This window comes from Triplophysa rosa, linkage group LG22, assembly GCF_024868665.1.
Source record: "Triplophysa rosa linkage group LG22, Trosa_1v2, whole genome shotgun sequence".
Lineage (NCBI taxonomy): Eukaryota > Metazoa > Chordata > Actinopteri > Cypriniformes > Nemacheilidae > Triplophysa > Triplophysa rosa.
Window position 1 is genome coordinate 12,759,340 of NC_079911.1, and position 17,130 is coordinate 12,776,469.

Genomic DNA, 17,130 nt, shown 5'->3' on the forward strand with positions numbered 1-17,130 from the left:
CGTCTGATGATGTATAAGCACACTTACTTGTTCTGAGCTCGATTGATGTTGCACTCTTGCCAGACGCTCTCTGCCACCTGACTGGCCATCCTGCGTGGAATCTTGCCGCCATGGTGACTGGTGCTGTCGACACTGAATCCGTCCATTGCCATTGGCAACCGCATCCACTTCTGAGCTGAATGAGAGTGAACTGAAGCAGAAAAAAGGATAAAAAGTTAAAGTGAGTGTCAACAAAATGTATGAACAATGCTACTCATTTCTGACTTTTCCAAGCTTGGAAATTACCATTTAAAAAACGTGCATTTGTTTAGAAACCTGAATTGAAAATGTGTGACACTTGAAAATAAAACGAAAAACATCAGTCATGCATATTATGAATCACATGCTGCCAATTTAAACCTGATCAAGTTTGAATAAGTTCCATCATACATTACAATTGTGTTTACCTGTCTGGGCCTCTTCAGGTGAGGTTGGAGGCGTCAGCGTCACTGAGGAGATGGCAGGGTCACGGTTTGAAGCAGGCATATGATGGCCGTTTGAATACACAGCGGTGCAGTGCGAGGAGCCTGCAGGCGTTACCGTGGGGATGTCTGACTGCGGGACTAACACCAGGCATGCAGGATACACCATACGTACACCACCTGAGGGAAACCAAACACATTCAATTAACACCCAATAACACTATACAACACCCACTAATACTATAATGCAAACATCTGCAAGCATGTTAGTATCAGTCCATCAACATTACTTGTTTTTTTGGCCATTGAATAATAATACAAGCTAATAATATAAGGACTCAACATGTGGACTCAAACAGCATATTTCACATATTCTTGATCTTCCTTTGTAGCATGCTTTTTAACACAACATGAATTAGATCAGAAATTAATTTAATATCAAAATGAAAAACTTTATTGAATATGGCTCAACACAAAAACATTCACATAAACCGTACCAGCTAGAGTTTTGGGTCATTGCTTAATGCATGTCTTTATACTCATATTAAAGTTTACAATAGATTTTCCAGGCTTAATTTCATTCCTAACTCTTACTTATGTTGAAACATTTGGTATTAATGAAAAATCTGTGATTTCTTTTTTTGGTCCCGAAAGGGTAATGGCCCATTTACCTTAAAGTGAAAAATTCATATTTAACTCACCAACAAGCACCTCCACTGCGGCCAAGGAGTCGTCCTCCCAGTCGATGTCCTCCATTTTGTCCTCCGTGCTCTCCTTGGAGGTGGGACTGATGGGATAGAACTGGTTCCATTCTTCAATGAGTTTCTGCGTCGGTGGGTCAGACAGTTTGAAGGACTGACCGGTCAATGTCCCATTTAGTCCAAATGGACTCAGGATCACTGTAGAGAGAGAATGAGAGATGGGTTTTAGTAATCCATCATATATACAGTCAATAGGCAATGTGCAATTGTGAAAAAGGTATCTGGGATAAACAAAATAACTATAATCATTGTACATTCATGTAGTTATCATTACTTAAATTCAATTATTTAATTAATAACTATTATTGTAAAATATTCAATCGATTCAAATTTCACGTTTTCTCACAATCACTATATAAATACAGCCAGAGTTAAAATTTCAAAAATATTAACATTTCACAAATAGTTCTACTTCACCAGGTGACATTCCTACGGATGACGGCTTCCCACATCTTAAGAAAGGCCACAATATGTAGCGGAAACGCATAAAAAATAAAGAGCGTGTAATCAGAATAGGGCCAAATGAGTCTATCAAGCGGGGAACACTGTACAAATACTCCCGCCTGGCTCTCTCTCTCAAGCGCTCCCTCCACTTCTGTTCCTCATTAACCGTGGTCTTAAATGACTCCCCTGCTGCACCGAGTCGCTCTTTCCTTCCTCCTCTCTCTCAGACGCTTTCCAAAACCCTTTCATATCAACCCAGCCCCCAGTCGCTGCCAAGCAGAGCTCATTCAGAGCCCATAAACCAACTTAAATAAACAGGTCATTCAGAGGGAGAGCGAGAAACAGGGTAAAGGAAACAGAGAGAGAGAGAGAGAGAGAGCGAGAGAGAGAGAGAGCGAGAGAGAGAGAGAGAGAGAGAGAGAGAGCAAGAAAAGGTCGAGCGAGGAAAAAAGAACGCGAATGTGCGAGCGGCAGCATCATTTTACACCCTTTTAGTGTCTCACCGAAACACTTCACTTTCTCAAGAGGAGCTCTGTTACGTGCTTTTGAGCGCTTGGGGAAAAAAACTGACACAGAAGTAGGGAGTCGCACATTTTCCTAATGCGTTCTGTACATACACGCTTAGCTTCCTTGATCATGCTCCACCCGTCTCCCGTGATATATTGATCCACTGACGGCAAGGAAAAAAGGAGCTTCCAGGGATAAAATGGGGGGAAAGGGAGGATGAATCTATCCTGTGTCCTTCCATTAGCCGGCTCATTCCATGGCCTTCATCACACAAATCCATAAAAGCTGCAATGACAGAAGACACCGTCCATCCGGATAAGGTATGGGAAGAGAGAACTGGAAGGGGGGGCTATACAAATGGAAAACCGGTATGATTCATCTATAATGGGTCACGGCAGCTTAAACCTATGCTCTTTAACAAAGATCATAATCTTTTATCAAAACAGGCTTTAGGAAAACTGTCACTGGAATGCAGTATGTAGAAGAAAAGCCAGGTTTTACTTTAACAGGAGACACACGGGGGTAAGGACGAGCTGACCAGACATAACAAAACAAACACGGCTCGCTCGCAGAATGTCTCCGCAGGCAAAAATGGCTCTTTTAATATCCGACAGTCCCCTGATCAAACCAAGGTGATGTGGCCTGAATTAATTCGGCCTCTGGACTTTCGACTCGTCGCAGCGCATCAGGAACGATTCCACTGAGATGCACACAATATTTACAGAAAGAAAGCCCAGCGACGAGCTCTTCAGGCAGGTGGTGGGGGAAGGTCAGTATTTGCATTGCAGGAGTGCTTGAAGCATTGAATCCCACGCCAAATCACGTCCGACATCAAGACAGGTCCACCACTTTTGGATTTCATTTGGGGCATCACACAAACTGATTTTCAAATAAACCGGCAAACAAATTTGTTCCAGTATCACACTGTTCAACAAGCATTTATTCTGTTAAGCATTCTGTGCACCACTGGTCTCTCTCTCTCTCTCTTCTGCTCGGTTAAGTGAGCTGTGAGTTCATTACACCCCTCTCACTGCTCTTTATGAGGTCATAGTCGCAACACTTGCACGCTCGCTAATCCAAGACTGTCAAAAACGGAGAGAAGCAGGACATTGCGAGATTGAGAGCGAGAACGCAAGAGAAAGGTCAGCTGGTTCCAATTGTCACATCACAAATTCCTGATGCACCGCAAAAGGTTATTTCCCATCAAAAGGATGAATTATACCATAAAAGTTTTATTTGCCATCACTGGAAACATTTTAAAATATGCAATAAAATGGCAGATGTGCTCTAATGAGTATTATAAAATGGATAGTTAGGTCCTGGATGCTAATTGGTCAAAACAGCATTCCAGTAAAGCGAAAATACACAATGTAGTAACAGCTACAACATAAAACACCAGTATATAGCTACTGTATATCACAGTGCAGCATCCAAGAAGCCTGTTAAGTCCAGCAATACATAGATTGTTTAAAAAAATAAATGTAATTACATTAGTGATGCACCGATGTGTAAATTTTGGCCGATAACGATAACCGATCATTCTTGAACATTGGAAGCCGATAACCGATATATTGGCCAATAAACAGTATCTTAATATTAATATAACATTTTCTGAGACTGAAAATTCTTTTTGTCCCATGAAAATCATGTACCAAGCCTAATTTACACTTGTTAAAGATTCTTTAACTTTTAAACTTTTCTGGTAGAATGTTTATTTAATAAACAAACTAAAGATGTTCTTCCAGAGCAACCCAGGAAGGGGTTCTCAACAGCCACAAATCTAACAGGTCTCAAGACAGAAAGCATTCAGACAGCAGTCTGATTCAAACAATATGCTTTTGTTCCTATAATATACAAATTCATAAATATCTACATACTACATCAACAATGTTTTGCTAATAACAGTAAGTGAATGATCATGACAGAAAGACAGTACTGTACTGGATTTTAACTGTGAGCAGCGTGCAGCTGAAGTGGTTCAACTTGAGGAAATGATTCATCATTTATCGGCTATAATATATCGGCCTAAATTTTATTATTGGCCGATACCGATAACATTAAAAATGACCATTTATCGGCCGATACCGATATGACCGATAATTTATCGTGCATCCCTAATTTATATTTTGCGTAAAGGGATAGTCAGAGCTCTAGACTGCGACCAAAATGGTGTCTGCGATCATTGATGTCATATTCCAATCGTTCTGCGCAGCGCTTAATGAAGTCGAACACGTCTCTCCCCCTTTCACGTTAATCAAAAGCAAGGTCGGAAGACAGAATCCATGTTTCACGTGGCGCATTCGGATACTATTTTTTACCTGAATTACAGCTGGATGGGAATGTGCTTTTCTTCCCTGACAAGTGTTCCGCACATGCAGCTGACAAAGGAAAGTGAAGTGTTTTCCGTGTTAACTTCTATCTTTTGCGATGTCCTAACAGCTGTGAATAACAAACAGCGCGTCAATGTCCGCTCATGTCCGATTCGCGACCTAATGACTCATTTGAACAGATTCATTTTGTTGAAACAACTCATAGGTCTAAGCTAGCTAGCTAATTTCATTTAATTTTGTGGTAAAATAAAGACTTATTTAAAAAATAAGGTCTGGTAAATGTAGGCCAGTGGCAAAATTACATCTTTTTGCAAAGAGGGCAATAAAGGAGGATTGTGAAGAGTGACAGATTATTTTTCTGTCAGATAATTTCATAGCCAATATATAACATGAAAGAAGTTATAAAACTAAATAATAACAACTGCATAAAATAACAAATAAAATGTTTCTTTGCATTTATTGGGCTCCCAGTTCATGAGTAGGATACTTTTAACTGTGGATGACCATGTCGTTTAAACAAATGTTTTGTAACCGTGTAGTCGACTAGTCTTAAACTAAGAATGGCCCAAATCGCAGTCCAAAAACTTTGCATAATACATTTTAAAGACTAAAGAATGCTGGCTATTAATCAAAACAGTTCATATCCAATATTTAATGTAGCTAAAACAGGCATATGTGTTCCACTTCCCTTATGTTATGATCATTAATATTTCTGCATTTTCTGATGCACCAACCCTGAACGAGTTAGCGGCTGCAAGAAGTGACGCGATGAGCATTTCTTTGATTTGGCTGGTCTGTGCCTGGGCTTAAAATATGGAGCCTATACGACCTTATAAAATCTATTTTATTTTCTCCTTTAAGTCTGTTTTTTCGGACTCTAAAGGTTCAATTAAATTCTAGTAATCAAATTCAATTAAATTTTAGTAAAAGTGTGTCTATTACACTGAAATCATGAAACGTTAAATATTTAACAACAATTGATTAAAAGCTTAAAAACAAATGTTTCATTAATTGTTTATTTAAATGATGTTGAATGAAAAAAACATTTTTAATTATGTCGCAATTTAAGTACAAGTTATAATTAGGGTAGGCCTATTAGCCTATCAACAAACAAGAACAAGCTACAGAACGCATTTGATCTCGCACAGAGCGAATTAAAAAGCCGCTAATATAGCATACTGCTCATATTAGCTCATTTATAGAACATACGTAGGCTAAACACTCGTCCGCATGTGATTATGATGTTAACATTATTTGACATGTTCTTGTTGAGGAATGCAAGCATTATGCTCTGATTAAAGTTGGCTCAATGTCTGTGAACAATAACTCCATCTGAGGAATCTGCGCAAGGGCACACAGATAACAGTGCTAAGCGATCACGTTTATCCAAGCGCTTTTTGTGATTAACATTATAATCAAAGAAATTTCAAAGTTCTGTGAATCTAGAACCTGAGACATTCTCATCTCAGTTTTATTGAGTGGGCTAAAGATGCATTGACCGCATTTATAGCTCATTCTGCCATCAAATAACGTCAATCCCTCTTTCATGCATTTTAATATTAAAATATTGATATTTATTATTATTATTATTAAGTAATTGTTAACATAATTGTATGTAGCTTAAGATCATTGTCTACTTTTCCGTTTTATGCCTGCATTCCGCGCCTTATGTCCGCTGCAATTGGCACAAAGAAAACGCATGCTAGATCTGACCTAAAATTAAAACATAGTTCCTGATACACTTTTAAAGACTAATAATAATCTTTTTTCAAACATATTGTTTTAGTATGTTATTTAAAATGTTTTTAAACAAAACATTAAAATGAAAACCATTTAAATGATTAGTTTAAATGACTAGTCGATCCCTAGTTGTCACCCACCACCAAAGACCATTTTTGACCCAGGAAAAACCCTGCCTGTTAACCAGTGTTGGGTGTAACTAGTTACTAAGTAATTAGTTACTGTAATTTAATTACTTTCCCCTTGAAAAAGTAAAGTAAGGGATTACTCTTATTTTTCTGTAATTTAATTACAGTTACTTCTGATGTAATTAAAGTAAATACTTTGTGGAATATGTGTGTGTGCAGAAGAGGAATTTACATCAAAATTCAAAGTCTAACTTCAAAATCCGTGCTTTAATGTATAATTCTCACATTTGTAATTAATAATAATACTTTATGTAGTTTTATATTATTTATTTGAATGAATTAAAAGAGTCGTTTCACGTCTATCCTTGAATCACTTAACTCATCAAGGTTGATGTAGGATATAGAAAGTAATTAGTAATAAGTAATTAAATACTTTTTGAAGAGAGTAACTTGTACAGTAATCAAATTACATTATCGAATGTGTAATTAGTAACTAGTAATTAATTACTTTTTCAGAGTAACTTACCCAACACTGCTGTTAACCAATCAGGTTCGATTCGCCCCTCCTTACAAGCGCGCAGTGTATAGATAATAAAACAAGTGTTAAAGCGCAAATATGAAGCGGGATATAGCTGACTACTTTAAAAGACATAGTGACAAATTAACAGAACGATTCATCCACTAAGGTCATTATGCAAGATCCAGTGTTTCCCCTACCATTACTTTAGGGGGTCGCCCCGCCTCTCCAACGGCACCTCCCGCCCCCCTTGAAGGTCAAGTTAATTTATTTTTTATGTAGTGTTATATCACAAGAGAAGTCCTATATAACATGTCTATACCTTGTTCTCGTACTAAACAAACTAAATAGCATTATGTTATCAATCTTATTTACATGGCAGCATGTCATTTCTGTTTCTACGTGGTCGCGCCTTTACAATTCTCCTCTGCTCTCTGTATCAAGTTCCGACCCGAAGCGCGCGCACACACACACAGACACGTGCGCGCACATACACGGGAAAATATGTCGCGTCAACCACCTAAAAAGCAGATTAAAAAAATGCGTTTTTAAATGCTCCCAGAGTGGTGAAAATACGCATGCCCCTGACAAGCAACAGTCCAGTTACCACCAGATGACAGGTTTTCACTCAGCCTATCCTTCGTTCCATCCGGACCGCAAGACACAATGAACCATTAAAAAACAGACTATTTCTGCGGTTTAAATTGAGCAGCGGCACGCGTCTACATAACTGAGATGTAGACATCACGCGCACTCAGGGACATTTATGTTGATTATATTTTGCCGCTATATCCTCTAATATCTTTATTTAGCGCCAAACGCGCTTCATTTGAACCCTTTCCGCTCCGTGAGCGCTGCTTCTCCCGCCAAAGACGCGTCGCATATAAAGACCTGCAGACACCAAGAGAGCAGGTAAATAAATGGACACTTTTTCTGTAACGCTTAAGTAAACGAAAATGCAGCAGTAATAAAGTATTTTTAGCTGTCAGTCAGTTTACTGTTTGCTATATAGGTTTGTGACAGATTATAAAACATAACGTCTTGTACCTACATATGGCATTTATGATATTAATAGCATAAATAAATAGGAATGTTAAGAGCATTTCATTGTGAATCATGTTTTAATTGGAAAGAATATTTAGAATCAGTTCTAGTATGAATGGCATGGAAAGGCTGTTAGTAACTCTGTAAGTACTCCTGCTCATGATATATTTATTTCAGTTGTTACATTTAGTTGTCGGTAGTTTTTTTAAATATTAAAATAGACTATAAAGTAAATGGCCTTAGATTGATTGATTTAACATTATTTAGCATTTAGCGTCATGTTACCGGTAATGAAGAACATCTTCCTCTTCCTCAACTACCCACGAGGGGAAAACATCTAGTGCTATTTCTGCACTTTTAAAGATAAGGAGGCACTCAATACAGGATGTCACTCAGGCAATATAATTTTAAACTTAATCTTTCAGAACAGTGAAACAGAGGAGGGAAAAGAGCACAGAATAAACAAAATAGTAAAAACTTGTATTCGGTTTCACATATAATTGTCATATTCAAGCTTGAGGAGAGCAAACTAATAGGAAGAGGGAGGGATGAAGAGAGAGATGCATGGAAAAGGAAAAAGAGATTTCTTTCAGGCACGTGTCACAATTTTTGCTCACCCTGGAAGGGGCTGGAAGCCTGCTGGGCCAGCGTCAGGTGCTCCTCGCTCAGGTGGTACACGGGCTGGTGCTGGTTAATCTCCACGCTGGTGCACACGTTACTGTCTCCATGCAGGAAGAAAGTGAAGGAGCAAGACAGATGTTCTCTGAAAAAGAGAGACAGACAGGTGTTTTAAGTTAAGCATCAACACACTATCAAAAAAGATACATCGGATTAATCCAAGTAGCAAGCACTTTACAACATGACGTTTCCATTAAAGTATCATCAGCCTGGATATGTAGCAAACTGACACTGAGTCACATAAACAGCATCACTGAATTTCTGTGAGTCACTTCTTTGCCATCTGAGAAGTGATTATCAAATCCCTAAGAATGAATCTGATGCAGATCACAACTAAAAACAGCCCTGTTAATATCACAGATGCGCGGAAACGTCGCACGTCATTGAGATCCGGGGGTCTGCGCTTTGACCCCAAAAGACTACGCTGTGTGTTTGACCTCATGAATATGCGAAAGGATCTATAGTAGTGTTGTCAAAAATATCGATATTTCGATAAGTATCGATACTGAAGAATCTGAAACGGTTCCAATACCCATGTCCCACGTATCGATATCAGCTGCGCGTTCCCGCTCTCTTTCTCTTTTCCGACAGTGAGTTAACACACACTGCACGTGAACGCATAACAACAGAGCCCCGCCTCCTCTCACAGACTTGACTCGTTTGTGGCAGTTAAATCGTGTTTATGTTAGAAAAGATGGCCAGTCTCAGTAACACATCTGGCGTGGTGCACACTCGTTACGCTTCCCGTGTTTACCATAGCGATCCATGTATGTGCGCTGATCAATAATTTCATCCACTCGTTTCATTCGCCCTGGTTATATGTTGTTTATGTTAGTACAGAGTCCGCAACAGTTCTCATGTTTAATGCACGCGTTTCTGTCTTTATGTGCGCTCATCAATGATTTCATCCACTCGTCTCGTTCGCTCCGGTTAATTTGATGTTTGAAATAATGCTGGTGCGAGTAAAGTCTCCGCAACAGTTCTCGCGTGTGATACACGACATACCAAACCAGCATAGGCTGGTTTTTTCAACAGGGTCTGGTCCATTAATACTGACAAATACAACTTTGATTTTAAATAGTAAATGTATTCGTAAAATTAACATTAGATTAACAATTAATAAATAATGTAAAAATATATACCTCATTGTCTAGTCTTGTTCAATTTAACTTCAAATAAAATTTAAAAAGGCCTATATTGCTATTGCTTATTAGGGTCTTATTGCTATGGCAGTTTATTCCCTGTGGTATCGAAAATGGTATCGAATATCGATATTTTTTTAGGTATTGAATCGAAGTTAGAAATTCCAGTATCGTGACAACACTACTCTATAGTGTGTGTAAAAGCACAATAACACTTTATTATACATTGGTCACGCTCTGAGCTTTAAAGTATGAGCTTATAAACAGTCTGAACTACGCCTGCTCTCTAATATGTGCTTAAAATCTTTTGTTTACATGGCGCATTAGAGTTGCTCTGCTGGTCTGGATTCATCACAGGCATTAAAGCATCTTAATACCATTGTGGGTCAATTGGCAAAATTACTAATTAGGAAATAACCTTTTGAATTTCTATAAAATGCCATTGCATTGTACATTAAATACGTTAATATAACATTCCAGCATTATAGCACAGGAAAGCAGACCTCAACATTTTCACTGAAAATGCTCAAATCTAGTTGGTTTATTTCATTCATCCATTACACACAGACATTTTGAATACTCAAGTTCCCTAGTTCTTTCTCAGCTGGCTGCTCCAGTACATTGGAAGTGAGAAAAGCTTTAACTCTGGTCATAAACTTGTAAAAACAAACCAAAAACACAGCCATCAATGTTGAACGTGCCAAACATCTGCATTTAGAAAGGCCCAAAGAACAGGGCCAAAAACTAAACCCACGGAGAAAGACACCGATTTGCAAATACGTCACGCCTGCACGAAGTAAACACACCACACTGGCCCCATGCTCTACGACAGCTCTTGCATTGTGCTAAAGGAGAATGTTGGATTGCAGACTGCCCTTAGAGACATAACTGTGTCTGTGACCTGACATTACTGCTTGAATGTCTCTGATTTCAGTCTTTTACAGACCTCACAAAACTCTCAAAACTTCAGTGAGGTCAATACTGCTGCACCATTACATCTGATCACATGAGCACAGTGTGCGAAGACCAGTGTGTGTAGACCAAAAACAGCATGCTTCTGAAGTTCTCTATTCATCTGTGGACAGAGCAATGTGTGTGTGAACATCACTGACCAAACCCAAAAACAAGACACGTAACCACAAGAATTTGCACTACGCAAGATCCAAATGCCAGTGAAGACTGCCTTGGTGAGAGAGCTAATCTCCAGCATGCTGGTAACTATCAACCCTTTAGAACCTGAAGCAAAAATAGGCTGTTTTCACACATTTTGTCAAATTTTAACACAATGTGCCATCATCGTGTGCAAGGTATCGTTTTCAGAAAACAAATGTCTTTAGATATATTAAGGTTTTTGACCATCACAGTGTGTTGCGAGTTTGTAAATTGAATTTAAATAGACAAAAAAAAAAAAAAAATGGAAATAATTTTTTACTGGTTTTCATTTAGAAATTCTCAAAAAACTAAAGATGAAAGAATCTAGCACGTCAGACTTGAAAAATGTACTGTAGTACATGCATAAAAGTCTTTTTAGTGTCACTCATGTACATAGTTTTCATTCATGAGTGTCTCGTGTATATTTTGCAGTATTCACTCAAATGTGGTGGTTTCTGAAGCAGTTCCTGTCTAATTGCAAGCACAGGCCCACACCAAACACGTTTCATTGTCAAAAATCATCCCAATCGCCTCTTCTGTTGTGTATCTCCTCTTTGCCATGTTTTGTTTGCTTGCTCAAAAACTCTCTAACTTGTCGCGCTCCACAAAAACAGCAGCTCCGTAACTACCTGTTCATATTCACTCCCTGCCGCTCTCCACAAAAACAGCAACGACTGGCATTGACATTACGCAAGACATTACCGTAATATACAACATATGTTCGTAAAGCACAGTTTGTCTACTTTTAGGAACAATTCAAATTTTTTGATAGCACAAATGGTTGGAGTTATGGTCAAATGAATACCGCTAGGTAGAATGTGTTGGCGACGACAAGTCTGGTTTAAAAAGGGTTAAAGGGATGGTTCAATCAAAAATTGAAAATTCTGTCATTATTTACTCACACTCAGGTTGATCCAATCCTATATAAATTTCTTTGTTCTGCTAAACACAAAGGAAGATATTTGGAAGAATGTCATTCCCAAACAGATCTCATCCCCCATTGACTCCCATCGTATTTATTTTCCCTACTATGGCAGTAAATGGGGCATGAGGTATGTTTGGTTACTGACATTCTTCCAAATATTTAGCAGAACAAAGAAATGTATACAGGTTTCAAGCAACCTGAGGGTGAGTAAATCATGACAAAATTTTCATTTTGGGTTGAAGTATCCCTTTAAGAAATTGCTGATTGAGACATCATAACAACTTGTTACACCAATTAGTTGTCCAATTAGTTAATCCAAAAAGCCTAAAATTTATTTGCCAAGAACTCCTGTTTCAAATGTTAAGAGAAAAAGACACAGAGTAGAAGCCCATGAGGACCATACAAAATGTTTGCAAAAATAACAATTGAGCAGAAAGAAGAAAACATTATTACAGATCAACTACTGGTGAGAAAAACACCCGTAGGAAAAAATAAGAGGTGACATTCCACAGTTTTTGCTGAATTGGGCTGCTACTGACTTCCTGAAAACAGCAGCTCTGGTCAGGGCGTAGCAAAACCCACAAACACACATCACAAACTTAACTGCACAGCTTTTAATGCAGCACATTAACCCACACGCTCACACAGGTGGCGTCTGCGGACGGTTTGTCTGAAGAAACCCCCTCGGTCTAAGCCAACGGTCTGCCATTGGAATACTTTACATTTAACCGCCTTCATCTATTTGCACCGATCTCCGTCTACGAGGGACATTGCAGTCTGTGTCTAATAACGGTCATTGTTGACAAACAAAAACAAGTGCTGGTGAGATGATTTGGTTAAATGCATCCAATCCCAATCACTAAGAGATGATGAAAGGAAAAACGAGAAGAGAAGATGACACAAACACAAAAATCTTAATGTCATACACATCACCCACACGACAGCCTCAGTCATCCATCACCTGACCAAAAGCAGCACCGAGATCAGATGACCAACACCAGGACATGCTGTTACACACACACACACTCTTCACCTCCACAGCAAACCCCCAGGAAGACTTAACTCGCTGTCAAACACTACTGGGGAGTATTGCCACTCGGTAGAGTGCTTACCACAAATAGAGAACCGAGAGTTTCTGAACTGCCTTCAGATTCAAGCAGCCAACCACAGACAAACGGCAGTTAACATAAAAAACATGAACGTTGACTGCATTCATCAAAGATCCGCCAAACAATGCCCTTTACACACAGAGAGAGTGAAAGAAAGAGGACATCCTCTCATTCATAAAGCATAATTCTTAAACGTAAAGCTCAGTCAATAACCGAATTTAAAAAGCCTCTAGACTCGACGGCTGACTGTGCGTCTCTTCGTAACAGCTGAACAAACCCGGGGAGACATTCGCAAACAAAACGTTTGTTAGTCAACAGTCACTTATGCTAATTAAATGTTTATTGATCTCGTGTAACAAGCTTTCACTAAATACAAAGCCTATGTTAAAACTAAAGTAGATCTGATTGGCTGCAGATCTCAGAGAACCTCAATCTTGACAAAGATTATCACAACAGCCACACGTGGAAGGGTGTTATTGCATTAAGCTTTAACGCAAAAATTCCATTAAACAAATCACAGAATCAAGGTTCCCGGGGCGCTGCAGTGATAGCTGCCCACTGCTCCGGGTGTATGTGTGTAGTTCACGACTTGCTGTGCGTGTGTTCACTACTCTCTGGATGGGTTAAATGCAGAGGTCACATTTCGGGTATGGGTCACCATACCGGACAAATAGGTCACTTTCACTTCACTTCAACGCCTGTTTTGCTTATTAGTTCTGACCAAAATTAGATATTAAAAGTTGAAGGGTGTAATTTATGCACCACCGGTTTCAGTGAACACAACTGTACCCTCACATACCTCAATCTGCTACTGTTCAGAAAAACTCAAAATGTAAAAAAGTGAACACGTCATTTACAAAATGAGTTCATACTTTGCATAAAGCAAACTTTGCACAAAGCAAACTAGTAACTTTGTAAATCTATCCACTCCACAGGAAGGAGAGGATAGGAGCTTCAGATAAGAACAATCTACAGAGTCAAGGCCTGAGAAGAGACTGATGAAGATGAGAAGGAGAGGAAAACAGGAATAAAGATAAAGAGACGGTTGACATTCACCATTGATCTCTGTGACCAATGCTTGCAGTCAGCGAAAAAATGTGTGTGTTACTGATGGAAGGAGAACAACAATGGGAAGTATATAAGTGGAGTGTCAGGAATCTCACATCTGTCTGGTGGAAGTGTGTCCAGAAAGCAGCGGAGAGGACTCGGATAAGATGGGAGTTGTAGTCTGGACAGGGTTCTAGATTTACATCCTCTGGACTGACCCTGACCAGTCTAGATTTACTAAAACGTGTTTATTGAACCTGTCGAACAGTAGAGGGTGAAAGAATGGTTATCTCTGACAATCCGGACGTGCCTTAGATTTTTCAGCATGGGAACAAGGTGTGGGAGAACACGAGGATGTGTCTTAGATGAAACAGATGCACTCCTCTGCTTTTTCAACCATCGAAGCAACAATAAAGCAAAAACAATATTACTAGGTCCAGTGTGTATTTTTTGGAGGATCTGTTGACAGAAATGCAATATAATTTACATAACTATGTCTTCAGAGGTGTATAAAACCCTTACATAATGAAGTGTTATGTTTTTATTACCTTAGAATGAGCTATTTCCATCTACATACACCGCAGGTCCCCTTCCATGGAGTTTGCGCTAAATGGACAAACTGCTTTACAGAACACGTTTCATAAATGCGTTATTACCCTCTGCAAAAAAAGCCAAAACGTGGCCGTACTCCTGTGTCAGCCACCGTAATGCTTCGAAAGGGAGGGATGGTGTGAGCCGTTGGTTGTAATTCGCAACCTCACCGCTAGATGCCGCTAAACTTTGTACGCTGGACCTTTAAAAAGTACAATCTGCAACTGCTTGTTTATTCTGACCTGATACATCAAGAGGCAAAATGTGTTAACCAGAGCTTTGGTTTTTATGGAATTCTGTTGCTTAAGAGAGTGTTAAGTGGAAGTGTGTGACAGTTTTATGTAAACCCATAAAAACGCATTCCAGGCTGCAGTTCATTACAGGTGTGCATTAAGAGGAACGCTTTGCATTTGTCCAGCTGCGTAATAGTGCACGCATTTCTGCAGATAAATGATTTTGTGCCCACGTAAGTGTGTGATTTCATTGAAGGTGATCGCAGTGGGTGCGTATAGATGCGCAGAAATGCGTGCGGCTTCACCCAGGTAGGTATCGAGAGATATATTTAGCGCTGCAGCCGCAGTCTGTCTGATCCATCGCTGTCCTACTAAAAGCACTCTAATAACGCGGATGCAAAAACTGATTGCAGATGCCTCTTTAATAACCAGTACAGTTTAACTACGACACTATTGGTGTTGAATAACGCACGGTGACGTGCGAGGAATGCATCGTGTTCCACAATGGCTCACACGTCACCAGCTCCCCTGTGAACACTGCCCATAAAGGAACACACTGGATCCGAGGATTAGCCATGGTAACAGATCTACTGCTCACACCCACCATGAGAGAGAGAGAGCGAGAGAGAGCGAGAGCGAGAGCGAGAGAGAGAGAGAGAGAGAGAGAGAGAGAGAGAGAGAGAGAGAGAGAGAGAGAGAGAGAGAGAGAGAGAGAGCGAGAGAGAGAGAGAGAGAGAGAGAGAGAGCGAGAGAGAGAGCGAGAGAGAGAGCGAGAGAGAGAGCGAGAGCGAGAGCTCACTGCTCTGACCTGTATGAAGGATGATGTAAGCAGCTAAAACACATCGGGTTTTGGTTACGGAACAGCGCCGTGTGACAGCACAGCCAGCCAATAAGAGAACCACCCAGTGACTTAGTGTAGTTACAACAAACACACACATGTAAAAACACAACAGCTATTTACGATTTGAGTGTGTTAACCATTTCAAAATAGACTACAAACAAATAAAAAGCAAGATCCCTTGCACTCCAGAGCCGCTCGCTTCCCCGCAGTTCCTCTAATTATAGAGAAACCACAAGACACTTTGTGCCCGTACGCCAGACAACAGGGCACATAAGAGAACAGGAAGGGTTTGGGTCTGTTCACGAGCTGGAATTCCTAAAAAAAACTAGGAGTGCGAGAGGAAACCAGCGGCGCTGCGGAGGCTGTCTGTGTTTTCCGTGAGGAAGGATTTAGAGGGTGGGCGTCAAGATAAAGAGCTGGTAGGGACAACACAGGCCTGAAGTCTAACAGGTTTACTGAGGTAATCCCTCAAAAGGGAATGCAAGTAGGTGTGTGCATGTATGCAGCGGTTGCAGCGCGCTGCTTAAACACACCTTACCTAATCAAAATGGCCCACAGAGGTTAAAGATTACATGAACCGGCATTCGCAATGCATCAATGTGGAGTCAAAAAGAATGTTCAGCAGGAAATAATGGGTGGGACTTTTATTTATCTGGATTTGATTTATGAACATTTGTCTTTATCAAAAGCATTGGTTGTTTAAAGTTCATTGTCACTTTAAAGATGTACTACGGTAGTCAATGGCGCCCCACAACAGGTTTCCCACATTCTTCAAAATAACCTTTTAATCTGCCCACAAGCACTTCTAGTTTGTGTGCTTACATCCTGTAGAGGAGACGCTGTGTTCTTTGCTGCAAAATCAAGCATGTAGTGGTTTTTACTTCCAAATCCGAAGGACAATGATGTAAAGAACCAGAAGATAAACATATTTTCCCCATGTTAAGACAATGAGTCAGTTATTGTTATGATTGGGTTAACTGGCCAATTAATCCAACGCTGGCACTTTTTGTCAATTACACGAGCCACTTGGAATCCTCATTGTGACACTTTGAGAATGACTACTTTGGAAAGACGTGTACACACGAACAACACAGATATGAATTAAAAACAGGGGCGAGAAGACACCACAGAGCTTCACAATGTTCCACTTCAGAGGCAGTATGTCACCTGATTCAGTTCCTGCCAGTTTGTCGTTCATGAATGGAGCTGTGAGCAGAGGTGTTTCTATGGCACGCCAGAACCCACAGCCATATTTGTAACAGGTGATATCCTCTGAGGTACATATGCACCGTTCTGCTTCGGTAGCTCTTAAGGGACAAAACGAAACACCTCCTTGGCGGAAAAAATACACATGCTTAAGACTTGAACACACAATTTATCACTGAGGGATTTGGCACTAAGAGAGAAGCAAGCAAGCTCTGGGAATCAGTGTTGCGGGCGCTAATGCTAATCACCACCCAGACCATTACTACACTATGCT

General features: G+C 39.9%; 1 protein-coding gene across 1 annotated transcript in view; it reads right to left on the bottom strand.

The window, feature by feature from the left end:
• The window catches only part of med13a (mediator complex subunit 13a), a 66,695-nt gene that overhangs the window by 21,962 nt on the left and 27,603 nt on the right, over nucleotides 1-17,130 (bottom strand). Inside the window, exons 4-7 of the mRNA XM_057320875.1 lie at nucleotides 8,550-8,695; nucleotides 1,163-1,360; nucleotides 447-641; nucleotides 28-190 (exon numbers count right to left, since the gene is read on the bottom strand). Coding sequence (XP_057176858.1) covers nucleotides 28-190; nucleotides 447-641; nucleotides 1,163-1,360; nucleotides 8,550-8,695 — 702 coding nt within the window. The remainder of the gene's footprint in view (nucleotides 1-27; nucleotides 191-446; nucleotides 642-1,162; nucleotides 1,361-8,549; nucleotides 8,696-17,130) is intronic.